The following is a 24,557-nucleotide window of genomic DNA, read 5'->3' as shown; positions in this document are numbered from 1 at the left end:
GGCATTGCCATCAGATCAAGGAACGTGATCGTTCCCCTCTATTCCACATTGGTGAGGCCTCATCTGGAGAACTGTGTCCAGTTTTGGGCCTCACACTACAAGAAGGATGTAGAAAAATTGGAAAGAGTCCAGCTGAGGGCAACAAAAATGATTAGGGGTCTGGAACACATGACTTATGAGGAGAGGCTGAGGGAACTGGGATTGTTTAGTCTGTGGAAGAGAAGAATGAGGGGGGATTTGATAGCTGCTTTCAACTACCTGAAAGGGGGTTCCAAAGAGGATGGATCTAGACTGTTCGCAGTGGTAGCAGATGACAGAACGAGGAGTAAAGGTCTCAAGTTGCAGTGGGGGATGTTTAGGTTGGATATTAGGAAAAACTTTTTCACTAGGAGGTTGGTGAAACACTGGAATGCGTTACCTAGGGAGGTGGTAGAATCTCCTTCCTGAGAAGTTTTTAAGGTCAGGCTTGACAAAGCCCTGGCTGGGATGATTTAGTTGGGGATTGGTCCTGCTTTGAGCAGGGGGTTGGACTAGATGACCTCCTGAGGTCCCTTCAAACCCTGATATTCTATGAAATGGGTTTCCCTGATTGCAGAGGGGTGATAGATGGCACTCATATTCCAATTCTGGCACCAGCGCACCTAGCCTCCGAGTACATTAATCCGAAGGGGTATTTCTTTATGGTTCTCCAGGCACTTCTGGATCACTGTGGGTGTTTCATTGGCATTAACGCAGGCTGGCCCAGAAAGGTGCATGACGCACGCATCGTTCAGAACACTGGCCTGTTCAGGAAGCTGCAAGCCGGGACTTTTTTCCCGGATCAGAAGATCACCGAAGGGAAAGTCAAAATGCCCATTGTGACCCTTGGAGACCCCGCTTACCCTTTAATGCCGTGGCTCATGAAACCCTTGACAGCAGCAAGGAGCCTTGACAGCAGCAAGGAGCGGTTCAACAACAGGATGAGCCCGTACAGAATGACTGTGGAGTGTGCTTTTGGCCATTTAAAGGACCACTGACGCTCTCTGTTTGGGAAGCTGGACCTGGCCGATGACAGCATCCCCGCGGTTATATCCGTGTGCTGTACCCTCCATAACATTTGTGAAGGGAAGGGTGAAGCATTCACTCAGGCATGGAACTTGGAGGTTCAACACCTGGAGGCTGAATTTGAACAGCCAGAGAGCAGGGATATTAGAGGGGCCCAGCGCGGGGCTGCAAGGATTAGGGATGCCTTGAGGGAGCAATTTGAGGCTGAAAGCCACCAGTAATGTCTGGTGCCCTGCACGGGAGTGAAGTGCAGTGGTTCCAATGTTAGTAGGAATCTGTGTTTGCTACACTGACTTGCAGTGCCTGTTTCTTTCCAAGGCTAAGATATCTTTTACTTTATGTAATAATAAAGAATGTTTTCAAAGCCAAAAAATCCATTTATTGGAAAAAAACACAACTGCTTGGGAAACAGAAAGGGCAAGGGGGTGGGGTGGGGAACGGTACAATCACAGATTTGCTGTTCTCATACTCAGCCTTCCTGTCTGGAGTGCCGTACTTCAGGATGGCTCTACTGCATGGTGATGGGGGTTGAGCGCAGTGGGTCAGGGTCGTAATTTTCAGGGCTGGGGGGTGAAGCTACAGATGTTGAGGCAGCTGGTGGCGGTAAGAACCCAGATGTTGGGGAAAGTGGGTTGGAGGTGACATGGGGGCACAAAGGAAAGTTTTGAGACAAGGGCTGCAGGGGTGGGGGTCGGGCATGGTAGTGTTCTGCCTGCATGGCTACGAGCGCCTGGATCGAGTCCGCTTGGCGCTCCATGATGCTCATCAGCCGATCCGGGCTTTGCTGCCGCAGCACCGCACTTTTGGGCCGGCGCTCCTCATTCTGCCGGTGGATCTTCCTTTCACTCTCCCGCCACTCCTGCACTTTTCGATTTTCATTACTTGAATGCTGCATGACTTCATGCAACGTCTTCCTTCCTTCTACGTGGCCTCTTTCTGATTCTTTGAAGCCTTTTGGCCGGTAATAACACAGATGGCTGAAATCTCAACGTTGCATCCGTAAAGGCAAAATGCAACACTTACCAGAGGCAGCATTGTTCACACCAGACAGAGCAATGATTCCCCCGTACGTAAGGGCAAGCACAGTCTACACAATAGAATAATTGGCCCGTCCCAAAGCGAGCGCACGTAAACCATGGGAGCCCAAAAATGGTGAGTAAGCACAGGGTCAAGCGTGACTGATTGTTTCACGGCTGTACTGTCCTCTGGGGTTCTGTGCCTTGGGGAGAGCCAACAATAGCAGGGGACCCCAATACTGAACACTGTCCCCACATTTCCACAGGAGTTCGTCCTGGAAGATACATCGCTGCTGAGGGTGACCTGGGAAGCAAGGGAGGATCTCCTACCGCAATGCGGATTCTCCCCTGGCCCATATGCAGCTTGCCCGTGAGCAGCAATGGTCCCCCCCCCGCCCCTCCCAGCACAGTGGCGTGGACAAATTAGCCTGACTGGGACAAGGAACACAGTGGCTCTCCCGAGAAACCTGCGCATTGCCCACGTTCTAGCTGAGACCTTTGAAGAGATCACTGAAGCCAATTACCGCGATGTGAGAGAGCACATCAGCGCCCTATTCCGCATCTAGGCAGGCATGCAGCCCTAATCCTCCTCATCCCAACAGCCTGCAACGAATAACTTTCTTCCCAAAATAAAAGCCGCTTACCGGGAACCTCCTCTGGTGTTTGTCCTTCCCCAAGCACCGGCCGCCGCGACTGGCTATCTTCCTCCTGGCTTGAGAACAGCTCCTGGCTGTATGCATCTAGGGAGTCCGGGGTGTCTTCCTCCGCCTCAGCACCCTCGCTCCCGCTTTGCTCCTCCTCCTCCTCTTCCTCCTGCCTTGTTGCACTGGATCTCAAGTGTCCATGGTGGTCCTCGGAGTGGAGGCGGGGTCGACCCCAAGTATCACTTCCAGTTCTTTGTAGAAACGGCAGGTCTTGGGGGCAGCACCGGAGCAGCTGTTTGCCTCGCATGCTTTGTGATAAGCATTCCGCAGCTCCTTCACTTTAACCCTGCACTGCAGTGCATCCCAGTCATGGACCCCTTCCCTCATGCCCCTTGATATCTGCCCGAAGGTATCGTAATTCTTGCGGCTGGAGCGCAGCTGGGACTGGACAGCTTCCTCCCCACAAACACTGATGAGGTCCAGCACCTCGCCATTGCTCCATACCGGGGATCACCTGGCACGTGGAGGCATGGTCACCTGGAAAGATTCGCTGAGAGCACTCCACACCTGGTTGAGCAAACAGGAAGGGGATTTTCAAAATTCCCAGAGAATTTAAAGGGCAGGTCTGACGGTTGGTCACCTGAGGGCAGGGCAGTAGAGTTCAAAGCGATGACCAGAGTGGCTAGAACAGGCATCGTGGGACACGTCTGGAGGCCGATTAGGGCGCACTAACAGACCAGGGCATCCACACTGGCGCCGGGGCGCTCCAGTGGGGGCGCATGAAATGTTATTCCACCCACCGAGGTGCATCGCCAGGAGCGCTCTAGCCGCGGAGTCAGAGCGCTCTACGTGCCTTGCCCGTGTGGACGGGGAATGAGCTGGGGCGCCCGGGGCTCCTTTATTGCATTATAACTTGCAAGTGTAACCAAGCCCTTAGGGAGAGAAGGCTGGCTGGACCCAGGGTGCTGTGTTGGGCTGCTAGCAGACAGAGCCTCCCTCAAAGAAGGTAGACCTACAAGAGAGAGCCAAATGAAAGCTGGGGGAAAAGAGTCCACCCAGGGTTCTCTGTGCTGGCAGAGAGGCCTGCAGGGAGTAGGAAGATTCCTGCTGGATCAGAGACTGCCCTGCCAGGGGTGTAGAGAGAACTCTCCTGCAGGAGCACCAGCTGGATGGCAGGCAGTGCTAAGAAGCTCAGCAGTGAGCCTAGAGAAGAGGTCTAGAGAGAGATGCTGATACACAATGAGCCCGAGAAGAGGCTGGGGGAAAGGCCTAAAATAGGGAAAGGTAAGAACTGGGCCAGGTAGACAATCCTTGGCTACTTATTAAAGGGACCCTGGACTGGATCCCAGAAGAGAGTGAAGGCTAAAGTTCCCCAACCAGCCCACCGAGGAAGGTGGAGCACAAATCCCCCTGATATTAGGGGTAAGGACTAGTGAGTCTGGAGTTGGGCTGAAGCCCCAACTTGAGGTTGGCAGACAATTGTTTGTTGGACTACTAATTTACCCCAGAGGTGGTGGGATTATAGATTTCCCAGCTGGAGGGCCGGGTCAGAGTGGACGTCAGCAGGGGCTGCCAAAGCAGGAGACCCTGACATGCCATGCCTAGCCACAAGGGAGCATCCTAGCTGGTGAGTCACACTGCTAACAGATTTCAGAGTAACAGCCGTGTTAGTCTGTATTCACAAAAAGAAAAGGAGGACTTGTGGCACCTTAGAGACTAACCAATTTATTTGAGCATGAGCTTTCGTGAGCTACAGCTCACTTCATCGGATGCATATCGTGGAAACTGCAGCAGACTTTATATATACACAGAGAATATGAACCAATACCTCCTCCCACCCCACTGTCCTGCTGGTAATAGGAGAGTGAGTTTGTGTGTGTATGGGGGTGGGGGGGATGTGAGAAAACCTGGATTTGTGCAGGAAATAGCCCAACTTGATTGTCATGCACATTGTGTAAAGAGTTGTCACTTTGGATGGGCTATCACCAGCAGGAGAGTGAATTTGTGTGGGGGGGTGGAGGGTGAGAAAACCTGGATTTGTGCTGGAAATGGCCCACCTGATGATCACTTTAGATAAGCTATTACCAGCAGGACAGTGGGGTGGGAGGAGGTATTGGTTCATATTCTCTGTGTATATATAAAGCCTGCTGCAGTTTCCACGATATGCATCTGAGGAAGTGAGCTGTATCTCACGAAAGCTCATGCTCTAATAAATTGGTTAGTCTCTAAGGTGCCACAAGTACTCCTTTTCTTACTGCTAACAGAGTTACCAGAAAAGTACACTGTCAATTTTCAGCCCATGCTCATGAGTCAAACTGGGAAAAAGAGGTGATAGACAGAAACCGTTCTTAATCTCAGAATCTGCTAAAAGCAATCAGCGGCAAAATATTTAACAACATTGATATTTGAATGTGCTATCATTAGGTTTCAGAGTTAATACCCAGTGGATATGAACTGGATAGTTAATTAAAGCACTTGGGTGGGAACCTCTGTCAGTGACAATAGGTATAGATCCATTCTAGTGGGTGGAGGCCTTGTTTTTCTGGCTGTAGACTCAGTAAGACAACAGCGTATCAGGTCATGTTCAGAAGGTTTTCTTCATAACAAAGGCTGGAAACTTAAGCATTCATTAAAAAAAATAAAGCAATAAGTCTTTCGAAGCTGATGGGCACCCCTGGGAGGGGCTGCTTTGAGGAACTGGCTCTATCTGACCCTGTCCAGGCCTCAGGACCTTTATCGCCTTCCCTTTTGCTTTGTACAATATTTGGCAGATTTTATAACATATGGTTTTAATATAACTGCCCCAATCGCCCCTAAATCTCTTCCTCGGGCTAGTCCTCTCTGCTCGGCTCTGCTCTCTAGCTCCCAAGCTGAACGGATTGAGATCACATTTCATTTGCTTGCCTCTGTTTCACTCTAGCTGGTGCCCCAGCCGCAACTCTTCCCTTGTTTTATTGCGTCGTTAGAAGCGGCAGCTGTTTCGGGACACTTAATGCAGGTCAGCAGCAGAGCTGCTTCTCACAGATAAAGCTTGAGTCTGGGGCAGGGCTGGGCCTGCGTGTATCATCACAGTCCCATAGCTCACAGCACAGCTGACTCACAGGGCTCGCTGGAAAACAACTGCCCCTGCACATGGCTAGTGAGTCCCTTTGAAGGCAGACTGAGACCGGATGGCTCAGACGCAGGTTGTAGGTCAAACCCAGCCCTGGTTGATAGCAAGCAAACTCTGCGAGCTGTTCTGCCTGGCATCTTCTGTAGGTGCTGAATACCCAAAAGACAGGGTTTGAACCAAAGCCCCCTTGGAAATACAGACCCTTAGACTGCTCCTTCTTCACTTAAGAGTTCCTGGAGCACATTGCTCCTTCAGAGTTCAGCTAGCATGGGGATGAGAGTTTCGGAGACAGTGTCGGAGAGAATAGCATGGACTTTACGGGCACTGCAAGCGTGGGCTGCTGGAGGAATAAATCCCTGACCAGGCCAGTCTCTGAAAGGGGGAGTTAACTGCACTCAAGGTGGTTGTAATATGGAGGGGAAAGGCTTGAGGAGGCTTTGCTTTCTCGCCTTTTCACACCAATACAAGGCCTGACTTCAGCTGAACCTTAAATCGCCTTCTGCACTTAGCTTCAACTGCAAAATCCCAGTCCGCTTGTCTCCCTTCCCACCCACTCCTGGAGGAGAAAATCCTGAAATTTTGCTATAGTCTTATTACAAGAAATCCTTTTTTCAGCTTTTTCGTTCCACCACGAGGTGGCACTAGGTTAAAGAGAAACCCCTACACAAGGCTGGCTGGGGAGTTCTCCAGTCGCAATAGCCGGTTAGTGCTGAATACTTACAAGTCCAGACTGAGGCCATGAAAGTTACACACGATGCAGCCGGCCCAAGTGGCAACACTGACCTTTCTTATCAACACTGAGTTTATTTAGTCCGAGGCACGGGGAAGCCAGCTGTGTAGAAGAGGCAGTACCGAGGACAGCGTGGGCTGGCAGCAGAAGGGGGTTACCTTGACAAACTGCACATACGTGAGTCTTGAACTGGAAAGAGCCGGGCTGGGCATTGTGCCCCATTCAGTGTGATTCTCAGTCTGCAGTTAAGTTAATCTAGCTGCTGACCTTTACTGTGTCCCCTACGAGCTCGGCACTCGTGCTAGTGGGAGTTGGAACTGGTCACAACCTGGGCCAGATCAAACCAGAGATCATTAATGAAGATGTTCATTTAGACTGCTCTGATGGCCAACCCGCAGTGGACACCACCCTTCAACTCGGCTGGGCAGAGCATCACATTCTCCACTGGGTACAATCTGCTTGGGAGCGTCAGGCTCTGCAATTCTGTGACCACACCCTGGATGGCTCAGGAGCTTGGTAATGGGAATATAGAGCCTTTCACCTTCAGGTCACGGGGTCACATTCAATCCAGGTTGGTACTGACCAAAAATTGCTACTCAGCTGTTGAGTGGCCTGTGCAAATTGGGTGGGGGCTCAATTCCAGAGCTCAGTGCAAGGTGTCCATGCGAAGAAAATGTCACTGCAAGTGGCACTGGAAATCCCAAGACTGAATGGAGCTGAGGCTGAACCACCCCTCCCTCCTTGGAGGCGATTCCTGCACAGCAGAAAGCACACTGGTTGGAAGGGCAGGGGGGGAAGCCAGAAGTGCTACTGCCCTGTGCTGTACCTGTTCTGTAGATGAGGATCAGCCTTCAGCCTCCCGGCCCGTCAAGCTGGTTCCTTCCATGACACTGAATTGCACACAGATCATAGAATCATAGAATATCAGGGTTGGAAGGGACCCCAGAAGGTCATCTCTGATGTTTCTCTCCTGCACAGTCATAGCACGGAAAGCTGAGACTCATGGTCATACAACAATGACAAAAACAGCCAGGGAAAGTAAAATAGGTGGCCAAACAGCAGAAGGCAAAGGGTTTCAGATGCGATGTTATCGGAGAACATCGTGACAAGCAGTAGCTGTTCGGGAATGTCTTTCAACCTGGAAAGTAATTAGGAATTGGTTTACCTTAAGTGTCAGCTTCAGGGTCACTGGGTGTAGCATCTCATAACTGGGATAGGGTATGATCAACCTGTGTGTGTGTCCAGGTACTACGATGGCTGGAGGTAGAGCAAATAATGAGGAGCAATGCAATCGGGTACCAGAAAATTCACATCACTTTGATGGCTGGACAAGTAGACCTGCCTGTAAATAGAATAATTTAAGTAGGAACAAGCACACGATCTAACATGTCCTCTATTGGGAGACTGTTCTGCTTCTTCCAGGGAGGTAGCCTTTTCCCGTCATGGACTGTCAAGATCTGATCTGTTAAGTGGAACAATCCTCTGGCAGGCGGAGCAGGAAAAGTGTGTGGGGCTTTCTGTGGAAGAACTGAGAGCACCAGCCTAACAGCATAAAGCAACAGGAAAAATGGCAAAGCTGATACAAGGCAGCGTCAGCAAAGGGAGAATACCAAACCACAGGCACTGCTGCTAGCTAAGGTGGCTGCTAGGATGTCTGTGCAGCATTAGTCCTGGTGCCACAGGCTGGAAGACCATGGGACTGTACTCACTCCATAGCAGACCAGGTCCCCTTCCTGAAAGCATCCAAACCCACCCAGATCACCTCCTCCATCCTGGTGTGTCGTTAAGCCTAAAGGGGTTGGCTAAGAAGCACTCTTCTTTCCTCAGTCCAGACAGCATGGTGCACGACCCACCTCTCCCTAGAGCTCGGACAGGGTGCCCTCATGTATCAGTGAAGCCTGAAACAACCTTTGCAGAGACTCTCCAGACACTGGCTGAAGGTAGGAATAAGAGAAGATCATTTGGCCCAAGCAGTGTCTCCATTTTAATTAATCCCAAAGTGTTTATCCAGTCGCACCCTCCTCCGGCTCCAGACACACAACACAGTGTCCCCGAGACCCACCCATACTGCATTTTTTGAAGACTTTAGTCATTACCCAGCACGAATTTTCCATACAACTGTATTTATTCCCTTGAAAAGACTCATTTGTGTTTGAACAAAATAGTCAGACTGCTAAAAGGCCGAACAAATTCCAAAAACGGGCACCATGCGTTACAAAATCCACTTGATCCTGACCCTCCGGCTAACTGTCGTTTTATGCACTGGCAGGATTTCCCAGGCTTTAGTTCTCCAGGCTGCTAATGCTGGGGCGAGCTGTCCTTTCCCCAAAACCACCTACCTCACCAGGGGTTGCTCCTAGCAACTGTGCTATCAGTAGGTCCTTCTCTGAGTGACTAACCCCCCTTTGGATTATGATCTAATGGCATCACCCTGAGTTCGGTAGGCAGCCTTTCTTCAGTTCCGTTGAAAAGTCCACCCATCCGCACTAGTTGCCTGATTGGTACCCTCTACCGTACATGTACTGATTTTTGTTATCTTAGGTCCTTGATGGGATTTTAAAAAAGACTAGATGAGTATCAACTAATCGCTTCTCCTTCACTGCTTCCGGCACCTGTGCCTGCCACTGCATGACTATAGCCACACGACTACCCCACGCTCACCCAATGGACCAGCTCCCACAGTGTCAAAGGGAGCAGGCATGTGCACCTTCCTGGCCTGCTAAACAGACCTAGCATTTCCTGATGCTCTGCTGACTTGCAACATCAGGAGCACAGAAGGGCCAAGCTGCTTATTAGCTTTGAAATGCCCCATTTCTTTTAACCACAACCTAAACTTTCATTGCCTGGAAGATTAGGAAATGTATAGCAATCCCTCCAGGGCTCTCTTTGGGGTGAGTTTGTAATTAAACCCACCAGAACAACATGTTTGGATCAATGAATGCGTTTAGAAGCACATTCTCTCTGATCTCTTTTTTTGTGCCCACAATTGTCTGGACGTTCACTTTTTCCACTAATGTTATTACCTTTACACACACATTTGGATGGAAGGAGGCACACTGGCTCAGTGAACAGATTCTGGGCACCCGAGACAGCATTGCAATCCACTGTGTAAATCTCAGGTTCAGTACTTTAACAATGGATTTTTGACTAGCAAACTGCAGCGGTGCCTTAGAAGTTGTCCTGGTCAGTTTGCTGTTGCAATGTTCTAGTGACTTTCCCTGGTGTTTAACGCATAGCTCACATGAAATACATATATAGATATATTCTGCAGAGAAGGTAGTGTGGTGAGCGTTGTAGAAGCCGGTGTCCTGGTTCTATCCTTGCATCACATGGTACAATGGTTGGCCCTGTGGAAGCACAGCGCGTGGGGCCTGGTACACTAGAAATAGATGTGTGTGTGTGTACACGTGCGCACATGTGCTACACAAAGACACACCCCTCCCTGGCAAAGATATTATACCTTCTTTAGTTTCATCTGTGTGTCAGGACTTGGAATATGCTTCCAAAAGGCAGTTCTAATGTTTGTGGTCTCACAGTGACTCCAGAGCAAAAATGCTGGACTTGCAAGTAAAATTATGTTTATTCTAAGTGCCAAACAACCTCAACCTGGGATCTGAACATTAAGCTGGGTTTATTCCACTGCCTGCATCCCCAGCTGTACTAGAGGCTCTGCAGGACAGGGGTACCCTCACCGCCCTTTGTAGAAGGAAGGGAGTGGCCCTCCCATTGAAAACTGGTAGAGAATTTTGTTGAAGATACACAAAAATGCAGTCCAACACACCCTCTCCTAGCTGGGTTGGCTCCTGCAACACTAATAGCAGTAAAAGAATACTGAATGTACTGGATTATAAATTACTTTTAACACAGCAGGGCCTAGTCAATAGAGCTAAAGCTAGCAGAGGATCTGGCCCTAGATCCGTTGGGCCCACACCTAAACGTGCATTAGGAGGAGCTCCATTGCAGTCAGTGGAACTGCAGCAGTGTAAAAAGGTGTTTGGATGGTAACCCATTGTCAGCCAAAAATGCTGTTTGTGATGCAGTGAAATTCATACACACAGACAATGCTACTAGGAAACCACATCCTGACTGGCTTCAGAAATTCAAAGCAGAAACAGAAATTTCCTCTTTAAAATCTCTCGCCTTATTCCTAGCTGTGATTTCAAAGGGCAAGGTCCTCCTCTGTGGAAGGGGCTCAGAACAAAGGAGAGACTGTATACAGGCATGTGAAGGAACTGAAGTCTAGTTTCCTGGCCTCGTGGAGTTTAACCCCTTACGCTCTCACCATGAGTTGTGTGTGCAAATCAAAAATTAGTGAACGATTCTGGTAAGCCCCTGGCATCACCAACATTTTGTAAAAAGACTAATTGCCAAGAAGCGTATGCATGTGGGACCATTAGTAATTCTGTAGCTATGCAAATTAAAACAGTGATGTATGATTTATAGCTTTAATAATGTTCTGAAGGCTCTTAAATTTTAATCACTTGCAACATCCTTTTTAATATTCAATTACTTTATTAACTAATTAGGTCACTTGCTGAAAAAGCACATGAGGCTGGTGCTATTTTAATAGCAGCTGTGCATCACAAAATCTTTGAAATGGTGTAAAGGGTTTATTTATTTTAAGCAGATCATTAAGATTCTGTCATTACTAAACCAATTATGAAAAAAGGCAAGAAACTGATAGGTGCCAAAAACGACACCAGCAACGTCCATAGGCTTATTCAGTTTCTGAACAGTCAGCGAGGTGCTGAAGTCAGATGGACCATGGCCACTGAAGTACTTTCCTCGGTGATTCATATTCCGCTGAGGAATTAGCTCCAAGGTACATCTGGTTCACTATAGATACACCTAGTACTTTTTGTACTAATTTAGATTCAACTGCTGAAAGCGCCACAGGTTACTGATTCTGCTGCATCTGAAACCTTGAAAAGTAAACCCTTTAGAAGGACCCCCTCACTGCGTTACAGCCCTTTTGTATCCTTTGGAAATAGCAAACACAGGGCATCTTACTTGCATGGTGCATCTTAGTTCTGTTGGTCTAAGGCTTTAAAATTCAAGTAAAAACATTCCAAAGGAACAAAGGGGACTTAAGCAGCACTTTTGAAACTAGGGCTTGGTCAAGATCGAAGCACCTAGAATCCTGTGTCATTAAAAGTCAACAGGATTTTGACTCCTTTAATGCCTAAGTCGCTTTTGAAAATTGGACTTGGGCTCCAGAGCCACATAGGTGCTTTTGAAAAGGTTACCTACAGCCTTTCATCAACGCTTGGCACACCCAACCCCAGGTCAGTCATGACCCCAAGTTGTCACCGTCTTAAGAGTTGTTTGGTGCTCTCAGTACAATCCTCAGTAGCAAAGTATCTATTCAGCTCAAAGTTCTCCATTTGGCGTCTTTGCTGACGGTCTCAGCCGAAGAGAGACGGGCTCAATGGATGTGGTCCATAAACCACCTTCACCTTTAGAAGTGGTCCCTCGAGGTCAATTAAGACACACTCAGGTAAGGCAATGCACAATAGCTTACTCTGCCACGGGGGATGCTAAAACTATTCTGTAGCTAGAGAGGGGGCTTCAGGCTCCCAGGGGTTATCAGTCTGACCAGCAGGATTCACTCTTTGCAAAGTGTACATTTGCACATCTATGTGCCTTTTCCGGGGAAGTTTGGACTGGGCTTTCCCACAAAACACAATTAAATTCCCTGGGCTCCAGGGCTAAGATAAAATCAGTGTGTTCTTTACCTGCGGCATATTGCATTGACCCAATTTTCACTACAATCACAAATATTTGCTGCCAATGGAATTTACGCTCTGACTTCCTTTGACTCACGTGACCTCTGGCCCTAGCTGGTAAATCAATCCTCTTCAGTTGCTGATGAGCAAATAGCAAAATTTGCTTTCAGTCTGCATCACACCACTCACTACCGTCTAGCAATAGAATTGTGGGCCTGTCTCTAGCTGGCATGGCTCCTTGTACCCTGCCAGTGGAAAGTGACCTAATAAAAGGCAGTGATCCAATATTGGTTTTCAGAATGAGAGATAAATAAAAGTGGTGGGGAAAAATTGGAGTCATTCTAGCAGTAACTGTGGTTTAAATAATCTGTCAGTAATAACAGGGTTCCTTTCACCTATGGGCAGACTAGTGGAGTCTTTCAGGACTTATGTAGTCTGGGAAGCAGTCCCCATTGCCAAAGAAGCTTGAGGTGTATAATGAACACAGGATGCTATGGGATGGGAAAGGTGTATCAGCATTCATTGGGGATGACCTGCAACACTCACTTGTGACTTCCCAGCTGCTAAATATTGTGCCTCTTAATCAGGCCAGACCTCTACACCCCACAATTGTGTATGACATATGCGTGGACACAGTCCCAGAAAAAAAAAAATCTTAAGGATTAGGAAATTGTCATGACCCACAAGAAAACAAGAGACTGAATTGATAGCGAACAGCCCCCGAGCTCAAGTATTCACACTCCACCTAGTGGCAGAATTTAACTCTGCAAACAAGCTGACCATCAGTGTGGCCACTGTCGTCAGTCATTTGTTTCAAATCTTAGGACCAGTGAGAAAAAAAAATACTCTACTCCATTCCTGAAGTAATGTCTCTCTCCAACTAGCAGAGTTTCGCTTTAATTGTATGAGTGTCATGGTATGTGGGGAAAAGTAAAGTTATCAGAAGCAATATGCAGCAGATCTGTAGCAAATACATACTGCTTTGCTTCGGATTGAAACTTTTTCTTTTTTGTTTCTTGCTCACTAAATGCTACTGCTTATGAGGAAAGAGAGCAGCGCTGAGCTCAATGCCACTGCAATCATACTGACTTTAGTCACAGCAAAAATCCAGATTTTTCTATTTTACCCCAATCAGACAAGTTTCCCTACAATCTACTTTGTGAGCCAGAACTGGGAGTGACTTGGGGGCTAGAGATGTCTGTGTTCTAATCCCAGCCCCAGTGCAGACTCAGGCAAGCCACACACTGCCTCAGTTTCCCTCACCAGCAAAATATGAAAAATACACACCAATCTCACAGGGGGTACGTGAAGATTAGTTAGCACTTGAAGGAAACTGCTGATCAGTATCAACCATCTATCACTAATGGGAACCGGACTGTATCGCAGTGTTCCCCAGTACAGAACTGCACCTGTTTATCACTTTGCATCCAAAATCCCGAACAATCATCAGTACTTCTCGTATGGCTTATAGACTCATCTAGTCATGCACAGGAATTGGGCACTGGGTCACTCCGAGAGGATCTCTACAAGACAGAGCACTGGGTGTCTGAAACAATGCTAATCCTGTTTAGAATCCCACCAAGGCATGTTAGGATGCAAAGGTCAGGGACGACATCATAGGAGGACAGCCACCATTCACCTTCTCCTGCCATGGATTGGTACGACACATGCTGCTACATATGCTGGATTCAGCTCTTGAGGTCAGGGATTTTAGGAATATAGCCATTGACACCTCCCAGTTCCTGCAGCCTTCTTTTCACAGGAAAAGAGGTTTAGTCTCTGAAATCTGCTATGTTGATTTCACTCTATGAACACACTGGTGTGTCAGAACAGCTCCCGGAGTGTTATCATTCCACTTAGAAACCTGCAGTTCTCTGTCAAATAGATAGGTAGGTTTTATTGCAGTTCCTGTAATTCCTGCCCCGTCATTTATTCATATGCTGGATTCCTAGGTCTCCTAACTCATTTGTGCTGAAGAACAACTCCCAGCTTTGTAGAACACAGTCAGACAAAGCAGAGCGTGGCGTTTGAACTAAAAGGTCACCAGCGCCCAGCACACAACTGGCACCAGGAGAAATAAGGAAAACAACGTGCAATAGAAACCACCACCACCGCTTTGTGACTTCAACCACCATCCCCTGCCATCTCATGAATGGTAGAAGCCCTGTTCTCCGGCACAAAGACACTGGTACCAAGGAGTTGATTCTTAGCCTCACCAATTCGATTCAATGTGACAGTGACACTTCACAGCACAGTGCACCCAATCTCATTTGACGCTGACAAAGATTGTTTCTGCTTTATATCTATTGGTTTATTAATGGACTACAGCCTCTTAAGCAGATGCATATTCATTAGATAGCCAGCTGTTAGGAGGTTCCCAGATGTCGAATGTAGCTCTGTCTTGGAATGTAATTTCCCCCCCCCCCTTATCATGAAGCAAAGCAATTGAAGCCCTATTAAAGAACCAGTTAATTACTAAACCAGTACCTTATGGCACAAGGGTTTTTTTTTTTTAAATATAATTTAAAGCTGCAAACTCTTGGGGACTGCTAAAAATTGTTTTAAAAGAGCCAATAAATAGTCCTATACCTGTTTATGTATAGCATATACACAGAATAGGTAAAGAGTCCTACCAGCTGTAAGTATTTATTGCTACTATGAGTGTAAAAAATTCAGATTTACATTTATCAAGGAAGGCTCTCAAAACCTAGTTAAAGACTCCTTTCTAATAAACATTTCCATTCAGTATAGTTTCCTGTATGGTTTTCCTCCTATTATTGTGTACAGGAACAACATAAAAATGGAGACTTTTTTCCTTCTGCTTCCTTGAAGCTTTTAGATGTCTGAAGAGAAGAAAATCCCTTGCATCACATATGGGTAGCCACATCCCTGGTGAGCCAACAGGCTGTCTGTCCAAAATAACCTACAAACTCCTTAGGACAGGAAGTCTTATGTACATTAGCTGCACTCAATAAATGATTATCTCCATTACAGCCTTATTCTTCCCAATCCCTTTCAAGGCTTTTCACTTTTAATATTTTTTTTTAATGTTTGTAAAGCTCTATGAATGTCTGAAAACATCAGCTCCAAAATACAAGCTTTCAATTTGTTTTTGAAACGTTACAGGAAAACACACACACACCCCCATATTAATATGTTTGCTCAAAACATTAGGTGAGCTCTGACTCTAACAATGTTAAGGGAAAACTGTTCAGACTGATTCTGAATAATCTGGTGGAAACAGAATTGAAGTTTATAGACAGCTGGGCATCATACCATTCCGCAGCAGAAAAAGGAACCAGAGACTCCAATGAACATCTAGTACAGTGGTTCTCACCCTCTTGAATACAGGGACTGCTCTCCCATTTAGCAATAGGGAAAGCGTATGGTGGTCACATTCCCCTTATGACTGTTTGCAACCTCCAGGTGTAATAGATAGTTTCTAGCAATCTATACACATTGGACTTCCATTTCTTTATCTTGTGCTTTCATTTCTTATTCTTTTATAGTCAAAACACCAGAGCATTGGGAGACTTCTTCTCCTTCTTACTATTCCATCTGAAGTCAACCCTCAGACAAAGGAAACTAATTCATTGCTCAGCAATACAATACAAATATATCAGTAGTCCAAAAATATTCACATCTGGCCATCTCTCCCCATCAGTGCAAACTGACATTACTAGGTCTGTGATATCTAAAAGAGAAAAGCATTAACTTGATCATATTGTAAAGCAACTTTCTTTTCCTGTGGTCGTAACTCCTTAGTTTATTAGATTGGAGAAAATTTTTACTTTTATTTTTCACTGTTTTTGCAACAAAGTCCTGTTTGACTTTGGTTTATAGTTAGTTTCACTTCCAGATTCTCAGAATTGCAATGCTGAAGTTGCCAAAACTTTTAAGTAAGTGCTATTTAACAATTTTCCACTGGAACATTAAAAAAATGGAAACTAATATTGGCCTTTTGGTTTCACAGAGGTTTATTTTTGGACCAATTTTGAGAGAAGTGTCCCTTTAAAACATTTCAGCCTCCTCCACAAATACATTAAAACTATTAATCAACACCAGGTATGCAACTAGTGTAGGAGTTATTATAAATACTTATATCATATACACACACTCATAGAGGAAGGCAGAGCCTGCAGAAACAAGTTCTTGGAGCAAGTGCCTCCAGGAGCAAAGACCTAGGAGAATAAAAAAGTCTTCAGATGTTTGTTACGCTGTTATTGTTGGTATCACCTTGTGTATAGGATGCCTGCCTGCATTATGTAAACGCTTCATTGATAAATCCCTCCTCTACCTCCCTCAGCAAGCTGCCTCAGACAGTTCCTAGCTGAAACAGATGCTGCTATAAATACCCTTGTTTAGCAGTTTTGAATGTAATTTTTCTTTTGTAGAACATACTGAATGCTCTGGTTATCCCTGAACCTGCATCTGTGCTGCAGTTTTACTTTGCAAGACTCTGGGTGCACACAACAGGAAGACGCATGTGTTTTTAAACAATCTCCTACACACAGAGCCAGATGTACGGGGATAGAGTCTACTGCCCACCATCCTTTAAAATCGCAATGGAACTACCTGTAGATTGAGCAGCTATTCATTGTGAGGGTGGCAGAAGCTGGAGATCACTGCGTGGTCAACAAAGCAGCAGGAAGAAGTTTGCTCAATTTGAAAACTCCATGCAGGGACACTTCTTTCCTACAAGATTGAAATTAAAATAATTATGCAGATGTATTGGCAGTGGTTGGGGCAGCCTAGGGAATGCTCCAGGGCTGTATTTATTTACTTGATTTTATTTTTTAGCACCCAACCTGCGAGCACTTTCATCATGATTAATAGGTCATACAAAAGTTGGGACTGAATGTAAGCAGGAAAAAAAGCCAGTCCCTCCCTTACCAGTAATAATTCATCAACAGACCCACCATCTCATCAGCATATATAACTGACTAGTTAGCCACATATATGGTTTGGTGATAAAATCCAAATCCAATTGCAAAGTTAATAAAAAGCTTTTGTAGAGGTTCTATAATGTGTCATGGTCATTTGGTTGCGTACTCAAAATCTTAGGTGACTGTACTAAGGAATAGGTGAATCAGATTTCATTTTTACAAGTTTCAGCTGTATTTATTTTAGATAGATTTAATCAGGATAGTTTCCTAGAATGTTTTCCTTATCTTTACTTGTGTGAGCAATATAAAGAGTATTAAATAATGGTCTTTTCATATCCTGAAAATTGGCTGGTGGGACTTCTTAAATATGTGGTCAATACCTTTTCTAAAAACTTACCAAGATGTGTTTGTGGATCTGAGATTTCAGTTTTTCATAATACAGATCCCTTTAAAGAGAAGTGGAAACACTAATTTCCCTGCCTAATACTTCTACATTCATCCTCCGTAGTCTCTCCAACACCAAGACAGTCTTTGTTGTGCATCCTTTATATTGACAAGGAAGTAAACCTCATTTTGTCAAGTTGTGTCAAAGCAGTACCTTTGACCACTGTCTGCATGTATTCCCTTAACCTTTGTCTCTACACTTTGCATGCCCCTTGGGCTGGGACCAAGTTGCCTTTGGAAAATCCTGGATTATTTTGGACGTTACCCAAACCAAGTAATCCCCTCCATCCACAGCTTTGGGTTAAATATGGGTCGCCTATGGATTATGCTCATTCTTAAAAGCAGTCAGATTTATATTTTTGCAGGATGGCAGGTGCTGCAACTCTGGGCCTGATCCCACTGAATGAAATGGAAAGATTCCCATCAACTTCAAAGAGCTTTGAACTAGGCCCTCATTTGGCAATTTATGGCAAATATATTGATTTGTTACACTTTTTTCTGCTAAAATGGCTTCGAAAGACTTTGGCTGGCATGAGGACTGCAGATGCGTGCGTAGGCCAGCTGCATTGGCTATCATGCTGCAAAGCACTGAGAAACAGCTCAGGAAAAAACGTTCAACAGAGCATATCAATAAGATTGAAAGATTCCCTCCTCTCCCAGCACTAGTGGGTATAACAACTGAGTAGCTTGAATGAAACTAAAAGCAGGCTGCAGAATTCTGCCCAGATTCCTCCATTTGCACATGTTCACTAGAGCTTCTCAGGCATGCTGTGCTGGGGTCATAAACCAACTCATGAAATGGAAAGAATTGCAGATTCCACGTAAACACGTGTATGGGAAAAAAAGGTTGAACTTTGGGCCTCCAGTCTTCAACCATGTCTCGAAGGTAAACATTTAGGCCCTTCATATTTTGTCAGTACTTCTGAGGTGGAGGAAGAGGAAAACCCAGGTACAAGCTACAACAAACCTATTTCAAGGGATTGATACAGTTCTTGAGTTTTGTTCCTATATTCTTGTAGGCTGTTGCCAGAACAGGAAGATCCTGGCCAGCAAAGCTGCTCCACACAGGACGATAGCTAACACAGTGGTCCTTCACAAGTTGTTTGCTCAGCCAGTCACAATGAAGGCTGAAGAACCAACTTCGTTTTACCCCAGTGATCCTCAGACGGAGGCTTGGGAGCCACAAGTGGCTCTTTAATGCATCGCCTGCCATTCTTTGCAGCACATATTAAAACCACTGATTTAATTATTAACCAATCCAAAATATTAACCAATCAGGATGCTTTTACTATATTATCAACCAATTGTAGAATACTTGGTTAGTCATTTTAATACTGTGGCTCTTTTGGGTAATGTTGATTGCTAATTTGGCTCCTGAACCACTGAGGTCTGAGTATCATGGCTGTACAGTAACATTTTTATTGCTCTCCCTAGGTGAATATCACCAGCGGCGGTGCTAGACTATATTGGTCACAAGCATTTTTACTTGTTGACTAACCCTGCAGATCTAGAGGACATGGTGGCTAAATTGCCGGTGGTCAGCCCACATCAGTGCTCCCAACAGGGGACATGCACTGAGGAGAGATTGAGACAGACTAGTGTAGGACCTGAACAGGAAGTTTCTCCTATCCTTTCACATGTGCATGTGTCATTACAACATATTGCAAATGTTAAGGTAAGAAAAATTAGTCAACTTGGTCATGTAACTGTCCGCAAACCAGTCTTGCTATTTTTAAAAGAAATGAGCAGAGTGGAATTAGACTTATGGCAAAGTTGGGAAACTATTAAAAACACACACACACACACACCCCCCCCAAAAAACTCAACAACTAAGTAGTACTAAATACATCAACCCACTAGCTACTAGGCTGCAGGCTGGGCAAACTGCTGGATTATTCTTGTGTTTATTAATCCTGGGAGTGCAGTGTCCCTAGAATTGCTTTTTATTAAGGGGAAGCACCCCGGGTCACACCTCCCAGTATCTTCCTATATTTGCTCAGCATCTGCTTTGCACTATGAGCAGAACACTTTGTATGGTCCTATATGCATATATTGGGCTGAAGTTTGCAGAGAAGTGCCCAGCCATTAAAAATGGATTCACTTGCTCCTTGGGCAGAGCCTTTAAGGATGGAAGAACCTCTTTGAGGTGTTCCAATTAATGTCAGGGAGCCAGGATATTAGCCCATGCCTCACCTTTTTCATAATTCTTTATGGACCAATAGCCTACTGTTGTGTTGGTCTATGCAAAGACTCAGTTCAGTATTAAGATTATGGTGTAAGGACAGAGGTATTAGATCTATGAAATGAGTAGGGTGGCTTCATTTGGAGCCATTCCAATCCATTGGCTACAAAAAATATCTTAGAAAAAAGAGGATTTATAATAGGGACCAGAGTAACCCCAATGAGTTAACTTCTAAAAGTAACTGAGAAACCAAGGCAAGGCCATAGATTCTATGTTCAGTTAAAAGGCTGTCAGGCCCCATCCATAACAACCAGCCAAACTGAGTTTAAAGCATATCACTCTAAACAGCTGACTGTAGCTTCCAAATGTTTATACAGAGGACATTCATGTTGACTGTGTTTGACATTCTTAAGTTGTGCAACAATCTAACAGTTTGGCCTGTACGTTTGGCTTTCTGTGCTTCTCCACCATACTCTCCAAAAATAATCTGTTCCCTCCGCCTGGCAATTCTGTTTTCCAAACCAGCTTGAATCGTACCATCTGTCACAAGTTCTGAAGAGGATTATTCCAACAAAGTTTAAAGGTTTCAAAATGGCAACTGGAGAGAAGATCTCTCTTGCTCATCCACTAAAGTCTGCCTTGATTACTTTGATGTAACAACACTTGAAAGCTCCTATTCTTTGAAACTAATTTAAACACATTGAATTGTTGAAAGATTAAAAACCACAGTCAGCTAATTACACTCACTCTCATCTCTTATTCAGCAAATGAATCACTTTTCATTACCACTTAGCTGAAGTACATGAATTTCTGCCTAATTAGAAATGTTGTAGATGGAGCATTAGCAAGGCTGGAGTGGGTCAGGATATCTTGCCTGCTTCATTTTTAATTCCTAACAGTAGAGCCAGATAGCAAAGGCTGGAGATAAGAAGTCATTAAACAAATTTAAATTATTTATAAAAATTACTTTGCCCAAATTATAATTATTTTTTTTCCCAAACGCTCTTATAAACGTCAAATGGAATGAAAGGAAAAGCGGCCCAACACTGAGTTTAATGACCATTTTAATGTTATGTACAACAGAACATTGTGCATACAATGGAAACAAAGTTTTATCAATTTAATAATAAAAAAGAAATCCAACATAAGAAAGGGGAGGTAATAAATTTCATACCTATAATATAGTGCTTATTCTCAATAATACTCCCAGCTTGTGAGTATAACCATGTCTTTGTATTCCAGACTCTAGAATCATGATTCATGTGTGAACTTAAAATGCAGAATTACAGCAGGAAAACAAAACCTTAATTAATTTCCTTTATTTTCATTAAATCAATAAAATCTTTGACTGCTACAGGTTTCCTTTAATATATATGTATTATATATATTTAACTCCTTTCTATTGGATTCCACCACTGCTAATGCCATATTTACACCAAAAAGTCACCAAATGTTGTATAAAATCTAAAATGCAATGCTGTTGGATTGACAAGGTTTAGAGATTTATATTAACTTAAAAGTATGTAGTTACCTTGTTACTTTTCTTTTTGTAAAGAATTTTTTTTTTTGCCTTTTGACTGCTGCTGACACTGTAAACCAGTGGCTCCTAGGGTGTATGTGGCATGAAGTTGCCACTGAAATAGAACTGCAAAAAGTGTATATATGCTGGGAGTTTTCTGAAAGGAAACCATAAAGCAGCTCTGGATGAAATCTCTCCCAATTCAGCACTGGGTATTAATTATATCAGTAAAGGTGTGAAAAGCCCCTAAACCTATTAATGACCAAATTGCTTAAAGAGGTTTTTACAATAAAAATTTGAATATTATAGCAGTGTTGCTGGAACATCAGCAAAAGTGTGTGTGTGTGTCTATCTATATATATAGATAGACACACACACACACACATTCCAGGTCCCTTTGAATTAGCCATAAGCACATATGTAAGCCTTTTTTTGGACAAAAATATATATTCTTATAAAAAACTGATCATTGTACTTGAGTGACTTCAAATATGGACTCAGAGTGGTAGTAAAAGGAATGGCTTCAATTATGACAAAGCGATTCAGGGAGAGAAAAATCAAGCTCCTCAAGAAAAAAAAAGAAAAGTATAAAATTAGATTCAAACAGATTTACCCAACACCCATTCCAGTCTCCCCACAAGTTTCAATGTTAAAATTGGTTCTTCCATCTAGAAAGGCTTTTGATGGTCTTGCTACAAAACAATGGCCTCTTAATTGCAAAGTCATCCAATTGATTCATCAGAAGAACCTTTCGTCTCCCCAGAGCTTGAATGCTAGGTGTTTCAAGCTTTTACAAAATAGCCTTTTGGTTCTTTATGTAGGTTCATTTTAATTAACCGATAAAAGGAAAAAGGTATTGATCAGTGTTCTCCATCCCTCCCCCAGCTCTATTTGTGCAGCTAAAAATCCTTCATTCACTCTGACCAATTCTTTACAATCTTTATTTGCTAAAATTGGCAAAATTTGCAAAGGCATCTTGCTTGGGTTGCACAGTTCCAGGAGTCATAGCAGAGGTCATAGCTATATTGGGTACCCCCATGCCCATTGTGCCTGTCAAACCCATTCCAGCAGCTGGCATCCCCATGTTCACATTCATTCCCATTATTCCCTGGTTCATCATAGGTGTGTTTCCCAAGGAGGTCATACCCATTGTACCCGTCATAACACTGGGCATCCCCATTCCCACTGGAATGGGCCCTCCCATCAATGAACTTGTTGGGGGTCGAACAGGCATCACGTTGGACTGGGAGTTGAGGCTCACAGCTGCAAAATTTTGAGTCATCACATTCACAGGTTGTTGCATATCTGCAGAAAAATAAAATACAACAGCCTTTAATTTAATCAATATCCTAGGGGTGAACATGGTGAGTTACAATCTACTTTTAGAACTATATTGTGACTTCACAGTGAACAAAGACAAGGACAAAAGTTATATTTATGTTCTCTAGCCAGTTAGCCTACAAAAAATAATTAATTTCCACATCTCTTCCTTCTTCAGTTAAAGTTCAGAAAAGTCTAACAGTTTTACAATATGTCTTACACCCAGGTTAACTATTGCTAACAAATTGAGCTCTGAGGTCAGATAGTTGATACCATCCATAGGAAGAGCTTAAGAGATGAGGGAGACCTAATGTGAAGATTTGGGAATGAAGCAAGCCTCTGCAGTTAGAGGCTTGGCTTCACAGCCCTGAAACATTCCCAGGCTCATTCTTCTGGATCATGTTACGGTAACAGAGCTGCCAATGGTTAGAGGCAGTGTAGCAGATGAAAAATGGGATTATGAATAAAATTAAGAGGAAAAGGTGATCTAGTAAAGGGGTCTTTTTTTTTTTTTAAAGACACATTGGGAACATCTGCATAGCAGGTCATGCCAGTGAAGTATTATTAAATCAATGGGATCACTTACTCTGTTGCTGAATCATTGTATTAAGCGATGGCTGCTGAGGTTTAGAAGGCTGCATACCAGGTACTAAATTGTCCAAACTGATATTTACACTGGGATCTGACCAAGTGGATGGTAGAGTTTTGCTGACATTTTTTTGGACCATCTCTGTACTCTGATTATAAAGAGGACTGGGCTTCTGCAGCATAGTGTTAACGTTCTGCAAAGGCTAGAAACAAAAGAAACATTTTTTTTAAAATGATACCATTCATTCCCTAACATTTACTACTGCTGTGTCTAAGAAATAAACAGTTCCATCACATCATCATAAAGTACAACAAATGGTCGTTTATGTTTGCATATGAGAAGTTAAAAAGCCGAAGAGAAATGTCATCAGTTTTTATGAGACAAAGAGTTCATCTCTTTCAAAGTAGTTTCCCCATCAGTTGGTATCTTGTTGGAAATGATCAGGATGGTATTTCATATGTTAGCACTAAGCATTTTGCATCAGTGCATTGTGTCACAAAATCAGAGTTGCCTGGTGTCTCCCAGACCAGGAGCCCATTCTATTCTGGGCTTTTTGAAATGCATTTGTAGGTTTTTTGCACAAGAGTCAATGTGCTTTGGTTTCAACAGCCAATTACTTTCCACTAGAGTAACCCCTCTGTGCGTCAGGGCAACACACAGAAGAGGGTGAGGACTGGTCCACCAGTTACCTGACAATGTAGGCTGTGCACATATGCTATTGGGTTTTTTCATGTTCGAACTTTAAAACCTTCCCTCCCCCAAAAAGGATAACAGAGCATCTCAGATAGAGTGACCGAGTGATAAAGAAAGCATCTGAGAGCTACAGGTAACAAGAAGGTTTAAGCTAAAATAAGACAAAAATATTCTAGAACCTTTTCTTCACAGAGGAACCAGTCATTAAGGGATTGAGTAACAACAGCATACCTGTGACCTTGACATGGGTAGACCGATGCCCACCGCACTAGAGCTCATCATAGCAAAATTCATGCTTTGCGAAGAAGCCATGGTTGCTTGAGAGGAACCCATCAAATCAAAGAGGTCAGTAGAATTTGAGGCAGCTGGAGGATGGCCAAGAGCTGGCTGTGAGCTACCAAAGAGCTCTACAGTTGGCTGGGCAGTGCCTCCGAAGAGCTCTCCTGCTGAAGCACTGGGACATGGAGAGGCTTGGTTGAAGGCACTCCAGTCTCCGAAGTCTCCGTTCCCACTTGCTGCTGTACCTGGGGGTGAGGGAAGGAAGGTAAAAGATTTTGAAAGGCACAGAAAAACATCACATTCTCTGAACTGAAACAAATGAGACCTGATTTGTGTCCGTCCAGATTAACATCTGCAGGTAGAATCTCCATCT

The 24,557-nt window shown here is 44.4% G+C and overlaps 1 protein-coding gene across 1 annotated transcript in view; it reads right to left on the bottom strand.

The window, feature by feature from the left end:
- Positions 1–20,831: 20,831 nt before the first annotated feature.
- The window catches only part of CLINT1 (clathrin interactor 1), an 84,121-nt gene continuing 80,395 nt past the window's right edge, over positions 20,832–24,557 (bottom strand). Inside the window, exons 10-12 of the mRNA XM_073355206.1 lie at positions 24,137–24,429; positions 23,210–23,414; positions 20,832–22,608 (exon numbers count right to left, since the gene is read on the bottom strand). Coding sequence (XP_073211307.1) covers positions 22,244–22,608; positions 23,210–23,414; positions 24,137–24,429 — 863 coding nt within the window. The 3' untranslated portion in view covers positions 20,832–22,243. The remainder of the gene's footprint in view (positions 22,609–23,209; positions 23,415–24,136; positions 24,430–24,557) is intronic.

This window comes from Lepidochelys kempii, chromosome 8 (genome assembly GCF_965140265.1).
Source record: "Lepidochelys kempii isolate rLepKem1 chromosome 8, rLepKem1.hap2, whole genome shotgun sequence".
In the NCBI taxonomy this organism is placed as follows: Eukaryota; Metazoa; Chordata; order Testudines; family Cheloniidae; genus Lepidochelys; species Lepidochelys kempii.
The sequence above is the reverse complement of the archived record's forward strand: the minus strand, read 5'-3'. Positions and strand labels throughout refer to the sequence as shown.